Genomic DNA, 19,117 nt, shown 5'->3' on the forward strand with positions numbered 1-19,117 from the left:
ACAGTAGAACTCATGAATAATACCAAAAAATGTAGTAAGACTTATAAATAGTAGCAAAAATCAGATGAATAGTAAAATAAGTTAGCAAAAATAATTTTTCCCAAGTGGACACTATAAGAGATCTGGGATTCAATCTCTACATACACCAAAAACTGATTGGTGTCTTGGTCTGATGATAAAGAGCTATTGTAGAGACACATTTTGCAACCCAAGCCCAAGGTGTATGAGATCTTGGCTCAGTGAGCCCAGTACAATAAATTTGTAGAAAGTAGGTTGGAGAATTAAGCCCTAATAAATTTGATAACGGTTAGTATGGATTTAAAAAATGATCAAGAAAGAACAAGGAAAATAGAGCTGAATGAATTCACTGTCCGAGGAGGTATTTTTTGTTATATAAATCAATAACAGTTCGGTATAAGTCCAATTTTAATTGCTACAGTATTCTTTCTCTATTTTTCCAATTCCCTAGTCCATGGAGAGTCTCTTTCGTTATATAGTCCCCCTTGAACTATCTTGATCCTACACTTGTTGATCATTTGAGCCTCTATTTGAGTGTCTGTCCCATTAGACACCCTCTCTAGCCTTTTGTGAGTTGTGGTAGTTAAGGCAGTACTATTCAGAGATCTTCTCCACATAAATGCGGTAAAAAAAGTAGTTACAGTGCATTCAATGGGGTGGTAGCAGTTTTTTCTTAGATATTTTTGGGTTCCCCATCACTAGGGCTTCTTGGGACGTCACTTCGAACTATAGGATCTATATCTGATTTGTGTACAGCTTATCCGAGGAGATATTCCTCCTCAAACCACCTTCCAACTGGCATCTTGCTCATTAAATCCTGAGTCTGAGTCACTCACTACCATTCGTTCGTCCTTAGACTACTCATGTTCTTGGCCAAGGCCCAAGGCTCAACATATAACTTGGGCTCTTAGCCCTACAGTTATCATCAGGAGCGAATGCTATAGATTAAAACTCTCTAAAAAAAAAAACTTTTTAGTAAAAGTATACTAAAATATACTTGTACCTTGAAAAAAGTAAGAAAAAAAATGGGAAAAAGTGAAATTTTAAAAAGCTACAAAAAAAAATTTAAAACTAAAAGCTGAGCTTATAAGCTGATACCAAACAAACACTACCGTTTAGGAACAACTTAATTAGCTGAAATTGAAAATTTGTTACTGAAAATACTATAAAAAATTATTAAAAAAAAAAAAAAAACCCTTAAAGCTAGCTAAACAGTACAATGAGACCTATGAATAGTACCAAAAAGAAACCAAAAACTCAAATAAACTGAAACTTACATCACATTCCAAACAGGGAGTTTCAGCTTTTAGCTTTTAATTTTCATGTACAGCTTTTTAAAACTTCATTTTTTTTTTCATTTTTTCAAATTCTTAAAAAGTACAAGTATATTGTACTTTATGGCATGTTTGGATGTTTAAAAAAGGAGGGAGAATAGAGTAGAGGGAGGGAGAGTAATGCAATTACCTTGTTTGGAAGTTTTTTAAAGAATGAGGGGGAGGGGTTTGGAGGAGTTTGGAGGGGTTTGGACTCCCTCTAGCCCCCAATTTTAATTCCCCAAAATTGGAGAGATTTAGAGGGGGAGTAGAGTACATAAACTATTGACAAGTAAATTACCTAATTTACCCTTATTATATTAACAAAATTACACAAGGGGAAGGGCTAATTACTCCCTTCCCCCTTACTAATTTTAAAAACATCCAAATAAGGTGGAGGTGAATCATTCTCCTCTACTCTCCTCCCCACTACTCCCCTTCCCTCTACTCCCCTCTACTCTCCTCCCTCTCTAAACTTCCAAACAAGCCATTAGTTTACAGCAAAAAGCTAAATAAGCTAATTCCCAAACTAACAAAATCCTCATAGTTGAGAACCTCTCAGCCTCTCAGCCAACATATTGCCATTAACGAGTTTGAAACCTTTTCTGAACTAATACTTCATACTAATCAATATCTGTCCTCACCTTTTCGAGCTAACTTCTCATTTTCGGTACAAAACGGCCCTCACAGGTGGAAAGGCTTAAAGCAAGTTAATAGCTGAATTCTGAACACTCATAACCAGCAATAATATTATCTTATTTCCTGTAGTAACTATGTATTTTTACACAACTTTATGTAGATTGATGTGGGTAAATTTTGGGTTTGGTTGACTAAAATGTGATCATTTTTCTATTATACAAGCATTAATAGGAGTTCTCTAATACCCAATAAATATCATATCATCAACTAGAATAAGCACCTGTATATTCAAAGAGGCTGCACGAAATATAACATCAGAAATTGTTGGCATATCACATTAAATCTTTCATCATCAAATGAGACCTAGGTCATCAAATGAGACCTAAGGCTCAGATATTCTTACAGTAATAACCGAGCATAAATAAGAATACACAACAATACCATGCATGGACACCAAGAATCTACTTGGAAAGGTATTCTCTTAGGCTCTCAATCGTAACCTTCTTCTTTGTGTCAAAATCAAATTTCTCCATATCAGAAGCAGTTCCAAGATAACCATAAAAGATCCTCTTTTTCTCTCCTGTATTTTCATCCACCTTTACAAGGTTTGGGTTCTTCTCGTCATCCCTGCCAAAATGTGAGGGCTGTACTCGCGCCCAAGCCTTGCGTCCATGATTTTCTTTCTCAAAGAATTCGGCCATCTGCAGGGCTTCCTTAAGGCCTGATTGATCACCAGAAAACTTAACCAGTGTCGTACCCAAATGACCCTCTCTCCCATACAAAGACCGTGACTTGCCACCTCCAAATCCAAGTTCTGAAACATGAACATCAAGGAGAAAAGATAAATAAAATAACTTGTCAAAAGGACTTTACAGTCTCATAAGTTGAGTGTGCAACAATGCCTCACGGATAATTTGCAGAAAGAGTTAAATTAACTTCAATTTTCCAACTTTAAATTTAATGATAATGGGTCCAAAATAATTAAAATCCATAATTGATGGTAAATGGTAAATGGCAAACAAAAAAAAAACAAGAAAACAAAAAAAACAAACAAAAATACAGGTTCAAACATTGCTACCACCAGATGATATTTCAAGATGAGTAACAAAAACACAACATTTACAAGCGAAAAACCTTAAAAGCACCTGTCTTCTTCAAATCCTATCTCCAACAACCACCACTAAACCTTGGTCCCAACGTTTTTGGGGGTCGTCTATGAATCCCCACCATAGTCGTCAATGTTGACCACATGTATTTTTTTGCATCATTCTATTCTATCCAAATCATATTTCTTCAAGGAGAAGAAAAAAAAAAGTCATATTTCACATAAATATCAACAATATATAAGAACCAGTACGTGATCCGATACATCCCTGCCTATATCAACACATGGAATCACAGTTGTCAAAAAGCATAAGCAGCACTTATAGAATGACATTAATTACCTATAAAACCCCAACGACTCTACACATCCTCATGCAATCACAATCACAAATACAAACACATGCAAATGTAGATACCTAAAATCCCATGTAACTCCTCTAGATATGTGGCCTAGCACAATAACTCTTCCAATGTGAATGTCCTGCCCTAATAGAATGCATCATTCCCTTAACACCATTTATTCACCACCTAAAACTTACACCCAATAACCTATACACCATATTTAAATTCCTTTCAATACTAAATAAAGCTTAAGCTGTACTCATTTAAAAATGTGATTAAACTGATACAGAGGAAATTCATTCTAAAAAAAAGAATTTGAAATTTTGAAATACACACTGAAAGAAACGCACCTCTCAACTTTTTTTTTTACTCAGAAAGAAATTAAATATTTCGAAAATGAATACTAATTCTAAACATTGGAACAAGTGATGGATTTTTTAATTCTAGTGAAATCATACTAATCCCTTTCACTTGGGGGTTTAATCTCCACACCCAAAAAATAAAAAAGAAGGTATATGTGAAACCAACTTATCTGCCGCAAAATGCTAATTTTAAAATATGCATCATTCTAAAAATTTAATGATCAAAACCAAGCACGAAGTCAAGTAGATGCTAAGCAACATCTGGAGAGACTGGAGTTGGTGGACCCACCATATTCAGCAACTATGCAACTTGGCAGACAAATGGCTTCGTCAAAGCCTGATTTTAATACCATTCCTATTAAAGAATAGAAGTACAACTGATGGACTGAAACGGAACCGGGATTTTTTAGTTGAGGGGCCTTTGAAGAATAAATATTTTTTTGACCATCAAAGAATAAAAAATATACTATAAGTTCAAAACTAAAATTATATATATATATATATATATACATATAAAGATTGTTTCTTAATACAATTCTACTCAAACAATTTTTATCCATCAAAATGGAAATTGGTGTCTTTTAAATCAGAAAAATTGTCTGTAATTGATTATGTACTACATTAAGAAACAATTTCCCTTAAAATGTATAAAACCAAGAATTCATTAGAAAATCATCTTTAATTTTGCTATGAAATTCATGACTAAAAATATTTGCTTTCTAATTGCAGTAAAAATTGGAAGAGTAAGTACAAGCACTGCCATTCTACAAAGGAAATAGTGTGATTTTGCTATGAAATTCATGACTAAAAATGTTTGCTTTCTAATTGCAGTAAAATTGGAAGAGTAAGCACAACTGCACAAGCACTAACATTCTACAAAGGAAATAGTGTGAACCACAAAACTGGAAAGTCATACTTAATATCATTATATTTGCAATTTATTCTTACTAAAAAAACCAATTAGTGTTAGCCAAGTAAAAAATTAAATTAAGAAAATAGATAAATAAATAAAAAGCACTCAAACAATCCTTCAGGTGGAGCTAGACAACACAACATTACTCAAAACCAAAAGATTCAAACTTGTAATTTTGTGTCCCTAGCATCAATCAAGTAAATTGTCATGCCAAACACGAGTCATGTGAACATTTTATTTGGACCAACATTCATTTTAAGAGGACTAGTTTTGAATTTTGGAGGCCAAATATAAATTTTTAGATACAGACTCTCAAATATATATAGAGAAATAAATAATTCAGGGCCTTGGTCTAAGTAAGTGTTCCATCCCTGATGACAGATCACATGGGATATACATGCTAAAAAAATATAGGTATGCTGGTCCAAACCCACTTAAGACAAGTGATTTTGGTCCCCATGTTAGGGGGTTTGCAAAGTGAATCCACTACATTTACTGAACAAGAGGATAAGAACATGTTTGAATGGTGCATTCATATAAAACATGTTTGAAAGAGGCCTGTAATTGTTTGCTCTTAATAATCTATAATATTTTACAAAGATTCATAAACAATCATTATGATGCAGTAAGGGAACTCAGGTATATCGTAGAAAAAAAATTAAGAAGAAAATATAGCAACAATTGTTATGATGCAGTAAGGAGAACTCAGGTCTAATGTAGAAGAAGGATTTAAGAAGAAATTATAGCAGCAAAGAAGAGTTCAGCTAAAAATAAAATATAAAAAAATAATAACAAACAAGATTGAAGTAAAGAAAAAGATAATAGGATTGAAGCTAGAACAATCAAATATCAATTTCTAGGCACAAAGATCTTAAAAAAATTCAAATATGATATTTCATAAAATTGAAGACTACCTGCAAAGACTGAAAAGGGGCAAACTATAATAGCCTTTAGTAAACCTAGAATCCTCGTAATTAAATTATAGCCATCCAAAAATCACATGTTAGTCACACAGCCTGTTAAAATACTCAAGACATAATAATAGATAAAACATGACATATAAAAATAAAAGACAATGGACTAACAGAAACCCCCCCCCCCCTTTTTTTTCTTTTCTTTTGGGCTTAAATTTTCCTACATACAATTTGAGGAATAAAAAGAAAATGAGGTAAAGGGGTGCAAGGGGAACCTGTAAGGAAGATCATCTGATCTTACTAGGAATCAACATACTAGCAACCATAAAAGGAGCTGCAATTGTTTGCTCTAATATCCTCTATTATATGAGATGAACTCATGAATCATGATCTAGATGCTTAGATCCCAGTTTTTAGTTTGAGACTCTCAATTGCAAAGCAAGAGAAGCTGATGAGCACTAACTAAACCAACACCTCCTCTACCCCATAAGAAAGAGTGGAAAATAGCACCATGGTTTCAAAACACGCTGGGTGCATTTAAACTCACCAATAAAAAATATTGCATAGGAGCAGTTACATGGGCTGTGGGAAAGACTAAGAACACTAGATTCCAACAAGCAGTTAAAACTGGCAACTTTCTAGGATAGATGCAAAACTCAGTTAACTCTTTCATCCATATTTAGATATAAGTGGGTCAGGAAAATATGGAAATAAAACAATAGTCCAACTATAGGTAGGGTGGTAACCAAGTGCTTCAAGAACACATAAGAAAGAGAAACGATAGAGAGGAAACACTCGCAAGTACATTATCAATAACAATCTTAACCCTGACAATTATTAGGCTTAAATCATTAATAAAGAATGGGCCTTTCTTGTACAACAGTAAATCCTTGTCCGCCTATGCCATCTGTTTTAATATGGGGCCTCACATAACGTGAAGTTAACAAAATCTAACCCATAATCACCTCCAACCTTAGCTTAACAACTGTTTAGTTCAGTGACCAACCATGATGCCCCAACCCACTTCTTCTAAATCACACTGCTAGACATTCCTACAAAGAATTGTACACCCAACACCACCCTCCACCAGTGAAAGTGTTTGGACTGTGGCACCAAGTGAAATCATCTATTGGAATGAAATCCTGATATCACTCTTCTTTTAGCTTGGATCTCAACCTATGAACCTTCCAAAAGATTAATATGGTTTCCAAAGCACCCAATAAAGATTGGGCATGCTCCTCAGGATGCTTTTCCAAAGAAAGGAATCCTTGTGACATCTTTGCTAATTTTAAAAATGAGATTCTTAACCAAAAAAAAAAAAAAAAAAAAAAAAAAAAAAAAAAAAAAGAAAAAGAAAAGAAAAGAGAGAGAGATTCTTGTTCCCAAACACTGAAACTTTAAATGGAGAGTCAGACATTGCTTAATATTGCATTACCAACTTTTGTAATAACTCAAAGCCAAAATATGGTTGGTAGTGGTTACAGGATTGCTTTTAACCAACCAACCTGAACAAGTTGAAGCCCTCGCTTAAAAGAGATCATAGTCATGTAAAATAAGTGTACTTCGTACCGTGGGAATAATAAACCCCTAAAATTAAACTTCAGATTGCCTCCAACTAACCAACCTAAATAAGTAGAAGCCCTCACTTAAAAAATATCTCAGTCGTGTGAAACAAGTATAGTTTATAATGTGAGCATAATAAAGATTCAGATTCTGAAAGGGTATGTAAATCCTTATCAAGGCCAAAGCCAAAAGGAGGCCACAACCAACATGTAAACCAGGATGTGAAAGTAATAAAAGTTGCATACCAAAAGAAAAGAAATTGAGATGGTTGGATGAGAAGGTTAAATTTCAATAAACAAAGACTACAATGATGTTAATGGATCATGACAATCACAAAATGCACCACCACCAAGAGGGGCCAAAGGCCTCTTGACCTAGTGGTGCCTTCTACTCACCCAAAAAGGGGTGAGCTCCAGTTCAACATACTGGCTCCCCCTATGGGAGTGAGCTTCACTTCCCCTAGCCAAAAAAAACACCACACGGCTATTCATCATGAGAACCATATTTTTAACAAAAAAATCAAGCCTAAATACCAGCCAAGACCTTCAATGACAGTCCAAATTAGAGCAGCGGAAGAAAAACTAAAAGACAAAAGCAGATGACTAAAATAATGAGTCATTTAATTTGTAAAACCATAGAACAAGAATGTAAACACCCATTAAAAAAAAAAAAAAAAATTACTATCAGAGTTAAATTGAACTCAACCAAAATGTGATGCAACAGCAAACCATGATTTAGTGCAGAGTTTCTGCATCTTAACAATGTCCTTTAGCAGAAAATTTGAATATAAGTTTCAAGTACTTTATACTACATCCCCTCAACCCCCAAATCACCCTCTTTTTCAACCCTGCCTTGTAAATATTGCCTGAAGACTTAAATTCACAATTATATCTGAGAGGAAACCTGGTTAATGGTTCCACAAACAAGCAAATCTGCAATAAAGCTAGGTGTTTACTCTTAGCTCAAAATAAACAATGTTGCAATTTACCAACTCAACTGAGCTTTTATAATTACCCTATTATAAAATCAAAGACTGAGAGGAATAAGTACCAATAAAAGAAACATTTTTATGTCACAAACAGAATCATAAATGGAAGAATGCTACCCCACTCCTCCCCCACCCCACCAAAAAAAAAAACAATAGAAGTCAAACCATTTAGCCAGAAAATGGACTCTATTGCAAGAAGTCAAACCATTCAGCCAGAAAATGGACTCTATTGCAAGTAAATAAGTCTAAAGGAAATAACAACTATAAGGCAAGAAACTTTTAGAGAAACAAATAGACTATAAACGTGAAAGAACTGAGTATCGATTAGATGGCAAAAAAAAGTATCATAGACTAACAAACAAGTTAAGATGGAGGTGGTCGTAGCACAAGGAAATAAGAAGTGAATTTGAAAGGGAAAATAAGTATATATACACTCGGCATTAGGCAAGGCCTTGATCCTAACTACCTACAGTCAAATACACATTCTATTTTGTCATTCAGCTCTACATAAGGTCATTCTAAAATGAAAGAAACCCTCAAATCAAATCAATGTATCATTAGAAGGGTGGTGTGAAAACTAAACTGAAGGGGGTATGCATGCAACTGTGCCCTAGAACTCTCCCTTTTACATTCCAATTATCCTTAGAAAGGATGGAAACCTTTCTTAGAGGAGATGGGTAGGATTGGTACCATTAGGATAGGGGCTATGAAGGGTGGCACAGTCTGAAGGGTTTATAATGAATTTTTCAACATGATGCTCCTTAATTGAGACAATATAGCAAGGTATACGTCAAAAAAGGATAGAACATACCCAAAAGGGATGGTTCGGTGTAATAGAATTTGACATACCTAATAATCTAATAAAACTCATCAACGAAAATCTCATATGCATTCTGCATGATCTGATCTAGATGATCAGTGGCCAACCTTTTCTAAGAGAATTTCCATACAAATATCACAAAGAAGACAAATAAATGAAAGGGCGCATTATACCTCTAATCTTACTATCCATTGCTTTGTTTCCCAAACCCTCCATGCGCCCCTCTTTACCCTTTCCTGTAATTGTATTATGAATGATCACCATAGGTGGCCACATAATCAGATCGTACTGGTTCATTGCCGCTTCATCAGCCGATAGAAACTGATACGTCTTTGAGTTATCAGGAGGCTTCGAGTAGTTCCACCCCATTAAAATGCAAAGAGCTTTGTGTAAGCCCAAGTGATCCACATGCAAGTCACCATGATCTGAGTGGTAAGTGTGCATTATGAGACTATGCACATCCGGAAACTCTTTAGTAGACCTGAAATTTGGATATCAAGGGCATTGAAGAATATAATTCAGGTTTTCCTTCCAGTTATCAGTATGTGCCTACAAGTTTGAACTAAAAGGGGAATGAAGGCAATGCATTCGCAAGTTTAAGGGTAAATTCAAGGCATTATAATAAGATACTAAGACTAAACAATATCATATAATAGAGCTGAGTAACAAGAATGAAATATATCAGTTGCATCACAGGAACAACAGTTACAAGTTACAACACCATATAAACAATGAAGTGGTTCCATTGTGTACAAGATTATTTAACCACTAGAACATTTCAAATGAGTTTAGTTCTCTCACATGGAAAGATCCATTTCCAAAGTTTCATAAAACAGCATCATTTTGATATCAATACAAAATTTTCTGGAATGAATCTCACCTGATATGATGGGATTGTACCTCCAAATTATAATTATAATAATAATAATAATATAAGATGAATTTTTTTTCAATTATTAAAAAAAAAAAAAAAAAAAAAAAAGATGAAATTTTTTACAAACTAGAGTCCTCCAAATGCACTCCAATTAAAACGAACAATCAAGTTTCACTGACCTCTCAACCTAAAAGCATGGCAACATTAGCCTTGATACTAAAACAGAGTATCAGTACCTCAGCACCATGTATGAAATTAGCATCATGGTTCTCTATGGAAATGTTCCGGATCATAGGAATAAATTGAAAATGATTCGGAACAGTTGATAATTTTTCAAAAATTGAATCAATTTAAGGCCTGTTTTTCATCTGAAATAGGCCTTTCTTTCTGTCAATTTAAAAACAAGTGCAATCAGCTTTAAAACAGCAGTGCATAATGGCAGGCAAATTAAAAGAAGAATAAGACAACCAGGGTGATTGAAACTATGTTAGCCAAGACAGCAATCAGAAGCCCCACGAGTCAAACTTTAAAAGAAGAAAATTTTGAAAGCCGTCTTTTTTTCTTAATTAAAACAGATTTGACCATTTAATGGATTGATACCATCTTTATATGATATTCCACATCTTATGATCTACTATTACAACCTCTAGCTTCCCCTAAATGTTTCTTTCTCATTCTATACACTTTGGTTGCCACCTGTTCATCTTAACATCCTCATTACACTCATCTTTTAAGCACAAGCATGCCATAAAATGACTAACATAAAGCAATTTCAATGCCAGGAAATAAAAATCCAAGCACAGAAACACACACACAGAAACAGAAACCTTGCACATTTATGATTTAACTCCAGAAACATGAAACTGAGTAGTGCATAACATATGGAGCCAAAGCTAATTGCAATAAGAGTTAACTTATTGATTACGCCCGTCCAGCATGCACCCAAATTACACTGCATTAACAGCAATGCATAATATAAGACACACACACATATATTGATCGGTAAATAAAATGTTTTATTGAGTAATCAAATGAAACAGGATCCCCTTGTACACAGGTGGTGTACCAGGGGTCCACAAATTTAATGAGAAGTACATAAGAAATTACTCCAAGGAGGAAAGAGTGGCCACTTAAGGCAGCCATCCACTCACACACACATAATGCTACTACCAAAAAAAGCATGAAGACCAACCATTCAAATGGATTGCTTCACAAATCTCCACCAATAAGACAACTGGCTATGAATTGGAGATGTTTAGTAATAGAATATAAAGTTGGTAGCCCTTAAATATGCATCTAATTTGTTAAAGTTAGGAAAAAGATAGACCACAAATAAATGCAAAGTTATAATTACAAATCAAAGAAGAAAAGTAGCAACTATGTAGTTTGGGAACTAATTAATAATCAGAAAGGACATAAATGTATGCAATTAAAGACTGATAAGCCACAGTTCCATCCCATGTACTAAGTTATGCAGTACGGCAAAGAATCTTAAAATGGAAGTAAAAGATAATGCCATCCAGACAGCATGACTACAATGCATCAGAAAAAGAAAAAAAAAAAGGATGATTGGATACAATCAGTGATTAAAACCTGTAGATTTATAATATTTGCATACAGACTCATCCTGCACAGCCAAGCATAAAATATAATAAACTAACCTTCTAGAGTGACTTAAGTGACTTTCAAGATATTAGCTCTCCCAATCTGCCTTTTACTAAAGCAACAAACTTTGGCACTCAAGGTTCTTTTAATGCTAACCCACATCACAGGTTCACAAAAAAATGAAAGGCAAGCTTACATTTCAAAAAGTAAAATGCAGTGAAAGAAATGATGCCAAAGACAACAGCAGCATAAAAACAGAGACCATCACTTTTGTTGAAAAAAAAAAAGAGTTGGCTAGCACTATACTGATTACAAACTTGAAATATAACACAAAACCTCATTCACTAATATATACACATTCATTCATTCTATCAAATCTAGGCCCTAAAAACTAAGTCCTAGTCATTAGAGAACTATTCTGGCAAGGCATAGAAAAACCACACCTAACAAATCCCATAGAGAGAGTAAAGACATGACTTAATTAATAATTACTAAAGAAAACAAAAGTGCATACCATATACACATGGAAACTGTAATGCACATGCAATGAAGTAACTAGCCAATACATCATCCAAACTAGACTCTAACTCTCTAAGCCAGTGCTATATGTCTGGACAAGTAAGTAGTTACAGCTGCATCACAATTTTAACCATCTATAAGTAGATTAGAATAGCAAGATCTGCGCTCCAAGGTGCAGCAACTGGCAAAAAGCACATACAACATAAATTGAACAAGTTATATCAAACTTTTGCAGCCTACAACTATAGGAACGCATGAAAGAAGCAATAGCATATTTACATCAATCTTAGCATTACAGAAATATGATAATGCTTCTTGCTCCTTCAATCCAACAATACTTTCTTAAAATTAGATAAAATCCAAAATTTATTGTTTTCCTCTCTGTTTATATTACATCCTGAACTATTTGACATTGAATGTGAGGTATCTAAAATAAGTAAAGATAACATAATTGAAGCAGATTTCCCCAAGCCTCCCAGATAACTTAGTCCATAACTACATTAAAACCTAAAAATAAATACCTAACTTTTAGTCAAACAACTGAAGGTGACCACTAGCAATATAAAAATTCAACGCAAAAAAGAAATAATACATATTAAATAGGTACTATAACCAGATATTTCAATAGCATATACATAGGCCATGTCAAGATACAAGAGATGAGAAACTTTCTTGCAGAAGCACTATAACTAGCTGACACACAAAATCAAAATGCTGTCCACACACTGAAGCAACAAGCAGAACACCATACACCTATATTCAACTCTCATATAGGTGTATGGTGCTCTGCTTGTTGAAGATAGGTAACACCTATATTCAACTCTCACATTTTCTTTTTTTTTTTGATAAATAATATTCAACTCTCATACTGGCCAAACAATAGTTTCAAATGTACCTAATAGTTATATCCAGGATGCAACCAATAAGAAATAAAAGAATTCCTCAACAAAGTTGATCTTGGATAAATATGAGATAAGAAAATAAAGGCTACCTTAACAAGCTAATCTTTGAGAAATACAAATAAATCCCTTCCTTTATGACAAAACAACCAAGAGAAAGAGAGAATGGTCTTCATGAAAAGGCAACAAGTGAGATAAACCATTGAATTCTAAGTGCCCACACACATTTTAAGCATTGGATGAAAAGCATCTCTCAGTAATTAGAGATAATTCCTTCACGACAAAGCAACACCAGTCTTCATATCAAAGCAAAAGAGTGAGATACAACATTGAATTCTAAGTGGGCAAGTACACACACACACACAAAAACATCTTAAACATTGGATGAAATGCATCTCAGCAATTAGAGAGAGATAGTTCCTTCATGAACAAAGCTACTAAACAAGACCAATCTACATGAAAAGCAAAAAAGTGATATAAACTATTGAATTATAAGTGCACGCAAACACATACAGCACTTAATAATTGCATGAAAAGCACCTCTTAGCAATAATAGATCATTCCTTCATTACAGAGCAACTAAGCAAGACTGGTCTTCAAGACAAAAGGAAAAAAAAATGAAATACACCATTGAATTCTAAGTGCACCACACACATGCATGCATATCCATGTTAAGCATTGGATGAAAAGTACCTCTGTATCCTTCCATCACGACAAAGCATTAAGGTAAGATATACCATTAAATTCCAAGTGCACAAGGCATGCCATGGACACACATCCATATTAGGCTGTAGGCAATGATCAATTTTAACCATCTAACGTAAAGTTTGGTTGTCAAAGTACTTTACAAAATCCTAGTAATGTCAGGAGCAGTTCCTCCAAAGCCCTCTCTTTGACATAACATTACAAGGGTACTAATAATTAACAAGCTTGCCACTACACAATTTCACGTTGTGACTAGATTGGTAAGTAATATACACACTCAATGGATCTTGAAACCAATACCCGCCATCTGTCTTGAACTTTTTTTTTTTTTTTTTCCGCCATCTGTCTTGAACTTTTTTTTTTTTTTTGATAAGTAATAATGATATGTATTCAAGAACACTACCTTATGTAAAAAAAACATAAGGCAGAAAGAAAAATACAAAGGGAAAAGAAAGCGAAGAAAAAAGGATGAAAAGAAAAGATACTAATGACACAAGAGAGAGCTAAGAAAACTAGGGAGAGAATCACTAAATGTGAGTTCCCAAGCCCTAGACCAGTCAAACAGAGAGCCACTAAAGGAAGCCAATAGCTGGTCATCCGAACTATCCCAGTCCTCAAATGTCCTCCTGTTTCACTCTCTCCAAAGACACCACATTAAGTACAATGGAGCTAAATTCCAACTGCTAGACGAATGCTTTCCAGGCCAATTCCACCAACCAAAGAGTACCCGCAACCGATCTTGGCAAGACCCAAGAGATCCCAAAAGATCTAAACACCAAGCTCCACAACCGATTAGCCTTACCACAGTGAAGTAACAAATGATCCACCATCTCCCCATTACATCGGCACATGATACACCAGTCAACAAAATCCATCCTTCTACCCCTCAAATTGTCACCTATAAGGATCCTATCCCATACAACAGTCCACACAAAGAAGGAAACACGCTGAGGACCTTCCAAACGCCTTTCCAAGGAAAAATAATGGGCAATGGACTTCTCAACTTATTCTAAAATGATCGGATATCAAAATCCCCATTCTTTGTCAACTTTCATCGCATACAATCTCCATTCTCAGAGGGAGGTAGATTTGAGTCCAAGGTACGGAGAAATTCATCCACCCCACCCATTTCCCAATCATTAGGTCTCTGAATAAAATGAACAAACCAGCTTCTCCGTTCCTCTATCCCCAACCGTTCAAGAGAAGAGGCCACCGATGCCTCTTTATTGGATGCAATCCCATACACACTCAGAAAAGTCAATTGAAGTGGAGAATCCCCACACCAATGATCTGTCCAAAGCTTAACTCTATCTCCCACCCCGACCTCAAAGCGAAATTTTTTGCTAAATTCCTCCCAACCCATGCGGATACTTCTCCACAAGCCACACCTATGTAACCCTTTACCTAGCTTGAATGACCATCCCCCCCATTCTTCCCCAAACTTTAGAGCTACAACCCTTCTCCAAAGCCTTGTCTCCTCAATCCCAAACCACCACAGCCACTTCCCTAGTAAGGCTTTATTAAAAGTAATTAATTTCCTTACTCCTAACCCACCATTTTTCACAGGTGCACACACCTTGTCCCAACCCACCAAATGAGTCTTGGAGTCCCCCCACAAGAAATCCCTTTGCAACCTCTCAATTTTATTGGCCACATGCGTAGGGATGGTAAAAAGAGATAAATAATAAGTGGGAAAACTAGATAATGTGCTTTTAAGCAACATTAGTCTTCCACCTTTAGACAAATACATCTTCTTCCAACTGGCCAACTTACACTCAAATTTCTCCAAGATAGGATTCCAAACAGTGGGGGACTTATGAGACGCCCCCAATGGCATACCAAGATAGGTCATAGGCAAAGACCCAATCCGGCATCCCAAAATCTCTACCAAGACATAGACATTAGGGACCTCTCCGATGGGAACCATCTAACTCTTCAACGCATTAACCTTTAAACCTGTCACTGCCTAGAAACAAAGAAGAAGCATCCGAACATATAGAATCTGCTCTTCATCTGTGTCGCAAAACAAAATCGTATCATCCGCAAACAAAAGATGCGAGACCCCTACTCCTCCACCTTGTCTACCAGCAGCCCTAAACCCTCAAAGTAAACCAGCCCCTTCAGCTCTTTTCATCATCTTACTGAAGACCTCCATCATAACCAAAAACAACATGGGAGATAGCAGGTCCCCTTGTCTCAACCCCCTCAAACTCCCAAAAAAATCAGCAGGAGACGCATTAAACAAGACAGAGAATTGGATTGTAGATATGCATGTGCGGATCCACCTACACCACCTCACCCCAAACCCCATTCTCTTGTGCCCTCATTGGCAAAAATTCACATTGTAACTGGACTGACTATGATCAAACAGCTCAGTAACAGGTACTAATCCCTAAAATAAACTAAACACTCAACGTTTCTAAATAGTCGCAGATAACTAAAACACAAAATTATCACTATACCACATCTCCCACGTAAGTCCCAAATCACCTCCCTTTGATAATCTCATATCCAAAAAATAAAAACCTTGTCTTGACAATTCACCTCCATAGTAAGAAATACTAGAAGTAAAATAACTAGTGCCAACAAATACAACAACAATCAAATCAAGCCTATATCAGACATAATGAACACCTCATTAGCTCTATATATCTCTCTGCAATCCCCAATACATAGACCTATGCTGAATGAATTTAAACTCTCTTTTTTCTTTCTTTTTTGCCAACTGAGAGTCCAGGGCTCTTCGAAAATCTGACTATTCCCCCATGTGTGTACCTAATGATCTATTCCCCCAGCCCTCATCTACTAGGTAATTAAAGGGAGGAATCCCAACTTTCCAACAATGTGTAGAAACACATTATCAAAAATTGTTAAAACAATATGCCGAGATATGCTAAAACACACACTATTTTGAATCCTAACCTTCCAACAATGAGCATGACGAGCTATGTTAAAATAGATATGTGCCCAAATAACCTAAGAAAACAATAGCAACATGGATTATCAAGACAAGCACCCAAAAAATAAAACAAAGAAAGCAAAGAAGCATGATCATCAACCTGCCGCAAGCAAGACATGGAAGGCGTCCAAGTTTGCCATCCTCCAAGTAAGTCTTTTTCTGATTGGAAAGCTCATTAAGCAACTTAGCAAATTGAAGAAACGCCTTGTTCAAGGCGCTCTGATCAACTTGTAGATGCTTATGAAGCACACTATTTTCATTACCAACACCAACACCACCACCACCACCGCCAAGTCTAATATACTTTGAAGCTCTATTGTTACTATATTCATCACCACCACTGCCGCCGCCGCCGCCACCACCACTACGCCCAAATGGACCACTGTTTCCCGCCAAAAACTCATTCCCAATTGGAAACCCATTACCAATGCCAAACTGTTGCCTGTGTTTCTCTTCTTCTTCGCTCATATACTTCCTCTTCATTGATGATGGGCCTTCCATGCTGGGCCCACCAGGCCCAGGCCCACGTCCATCGAGCCCTAGCGAGTTCCAGTAATCCTGCTGGTGCCTATTAAACCCTCCTCCGGGACTCCCCGGAAGCCGATGCGGTGGCAGCATCGGCATCGGCATCGGCATCGGCGGGGGCATCGGATTGAAGTCTTGGTAATCGGGAGGTAGAGCGAAGTAGGATCGGACAGTACCGTCGGCTAGAACGAAGGTTCGCCGCTCAAGCATGTGGAACCCATAAGCCGGCGGAGGCGGTGGGCCTAAGGCGGAGAGGTCCGGGAATTGGATTGGGCCTGGGCCGGAGTGGGGAGGAGTAGGGTGAGCTTGGTGGTGGTATTGGTGGTGGCGCTGATTCGCCGGGCTTGGAGTCGGGGCGGGTTTGGGAGACGGGTTAGGTTTTGAGTCTCCGAGTTTTGGTGAAGGGTTTGGTTTTGAGGGTGTAGTGGTGGCGGTGGTGGTGGAGGGGTTGTTTTCCCAGCGGGATTTGCGGTGAGAGGAAGAGGAGGAGACGGCGGCAGCTGCAGCGGCGGAGGACGACGAAGAGGGCTTATGCGGAGCGTTTTTGTTAAGGTTAACTCCGGCCATTTACACGGACCAGGTCGGGTCAGGTCGGGTCGGGAGAATTGTGATGGGTTTCCGAGTGAAGAGAGAGAGAGAGAGAGAAGAAGAATAACAAGGTCGTCTTTCTTTTGTTGAGAAACAACAAGGTCGTCTTTCTCTGTTGTTTGAAGTGGAGAGAATGAGATGCTTTTGTCGTGTAGTTTGTACTTTGTAGATGCTATAGCCTATAGGGAGTGCGGGTGAGTTTTGAATTGTGGGGCCAAATCTATTTTTTTATAGCTAGTTTGGAACAAACGAAGGTGTAGATTAGATCTTGGAGTGCGGATTGAAGTTCATCTCAACCGTTCATTCATTACCAAACAACTCGAGATCAAACTTACATTTATGCACGATTATTAGACTAGTTAAACTCAAGAGAAATACTATATTCACAATATTTTCACAACAAATTTTAAATAGTTGGTTGTTATTAGTTGTTACGGATAATTAAAAAATTAATTTAAGTTTTGAATTCAAATTAGAACCAATAACAACTTTATACCTATGATTTGTTGTAAAAATGTTATAGACGTAACACTTCTTTAAACTCAAACATGACCATATGTATTTATGAACATGAAAACTAGATTCAATTATAAATAGGTTTGATGGTGTCACCAAAAAAGCCAACTTCTAAACTCGTCCATATAGCTCGTCCACAGGAAAGCAGCCCGTTTGCTATAACCTCGTCCATCCGTTTGTCCGGATGGACGAGCTCGTCTTAGGATTGGCTCGTCCATCAAACCAGCAAGATGGACGAGGGTCCTGAAAATCTTCTCTGCACTCCACTTGTTTACTAGAATGCAACTGTTTCTCATTTGAAAACAGGAAGTAACATCCAAAGCAGTTATGGGAGTTACCTCAGAATCTTCTGAACTATGCAACGCTTGAAGAGATAACTACCTCAAAAGACACTATATAAGGGCTCTTCTTCTCAAACGCAAGGGGTAACTCAGAAAAATTAGACAATCAGAAAATTCTTTCCCTTCCTGAGAATTGAGAATTCACTAACTTTAGCATCGGAGGATTTTTGGCCGGCCTCCACCGGTTCCCTCTGACTTGTTTCTTTTCTTTAGGATTTGGCTTGTGGATCATTACGTCCGAAAATTGTAGCCTACTGATTCTTCACCATCATCAGTTGGCGCCGTCTATGGGAAAGGAGATAGAATTTTTTACGTTGAGTTTCATCGTTGAATTCTATAATCTCTTTCTCTGACAAAGGGCTGAAATGGTCCGAACAAGATCGAGGGCTACCAGTCCAGGCCCTCAACAAAGTAGAGATGCCTCCAGCAACCCTCATCATGACCGTCAATCGGCACCTGCAATGCAACCTTCATCAGTCCAACACATGCAGTCTATGGCTGCAGCCATGGCGGAATTAACCCGCCAGAACCAAGAATTGAGAAGGGAAATTAACCTTAGAGGGTAACGTCAGGAGGTCTATGGAGAAGAGCATGGTCAGAACCAAGCAGA

At 36.8% G+C, this 19,117-nt stretch overlaps 1 protein-coding gene across 1 annotated transcript; it reads right to left on the reverse strand.

The window, feature by feature from the left end:
* Nucleotides 1-2,279: 2,279 nt before the first annotated feature.
* Nucleotides 2,280-17,801, reverse strand: LOC112017829 (uncharacterized). The gene is made up of 3 exons (XM_024050283.2): nt 16,638-17,801; nt 9,150-9,457; nt 2,280-2,784 (listed from the first exon to the last, which is right to left on the reverse strand). Exons 1-3 carry the CDS (start codon nt 17,627-17,629, stop codon nt 2,432-2,434), a joined length of 1,653 nt encoding a protein of 550 aa, XP_023906051.1. The 5' UTR covers nt 17,630-17,801; the 3' UTR covers nt 2,280-2,431.
* Between the last annotated feature and the right edge of the window lie 1,316 nt (nt 17,802-19,117).

Source organism: Quercus suber, unplaced genomic scaffold (assembly GCF_002906115.3).
Source record: "Quercus suber isolate HL8 unplaced genomic scaffold, Cork oak 2.0 scaffold_4, whole genome shotgun sequence".
NCBI lineage: Eukaryota > Viridiplantae > Streptophyta > Magnoliopsida > Fagales > Fagaceae > Quercus > Quercus suber.

Bases quoted from the DNA above. Each gene is read 5' to 3' on its own strand.
- LOC112017829 (XM_024050283.2), bottom strand. From the start codon at position 17,629: ATGGCCGGAGTTAACCTTAACAAAAACGCTCCGCATAAGCCCTCTTCG. The intron at 9,458-16,637 runs GTTGATGATCAT...TCCAAATTTCAG, and splicing joins CCATGTCTTGCTTGCGGCAG to GTCTACTAAAGAGTTTCCGG. The intron at 2,785-9,149 runs GTATAATGCGCC...TTCATGTTTCAG, and splicing joins AATGGATAGTAAGATTAGAG to AACTTGGATTTGGAGGTGGC.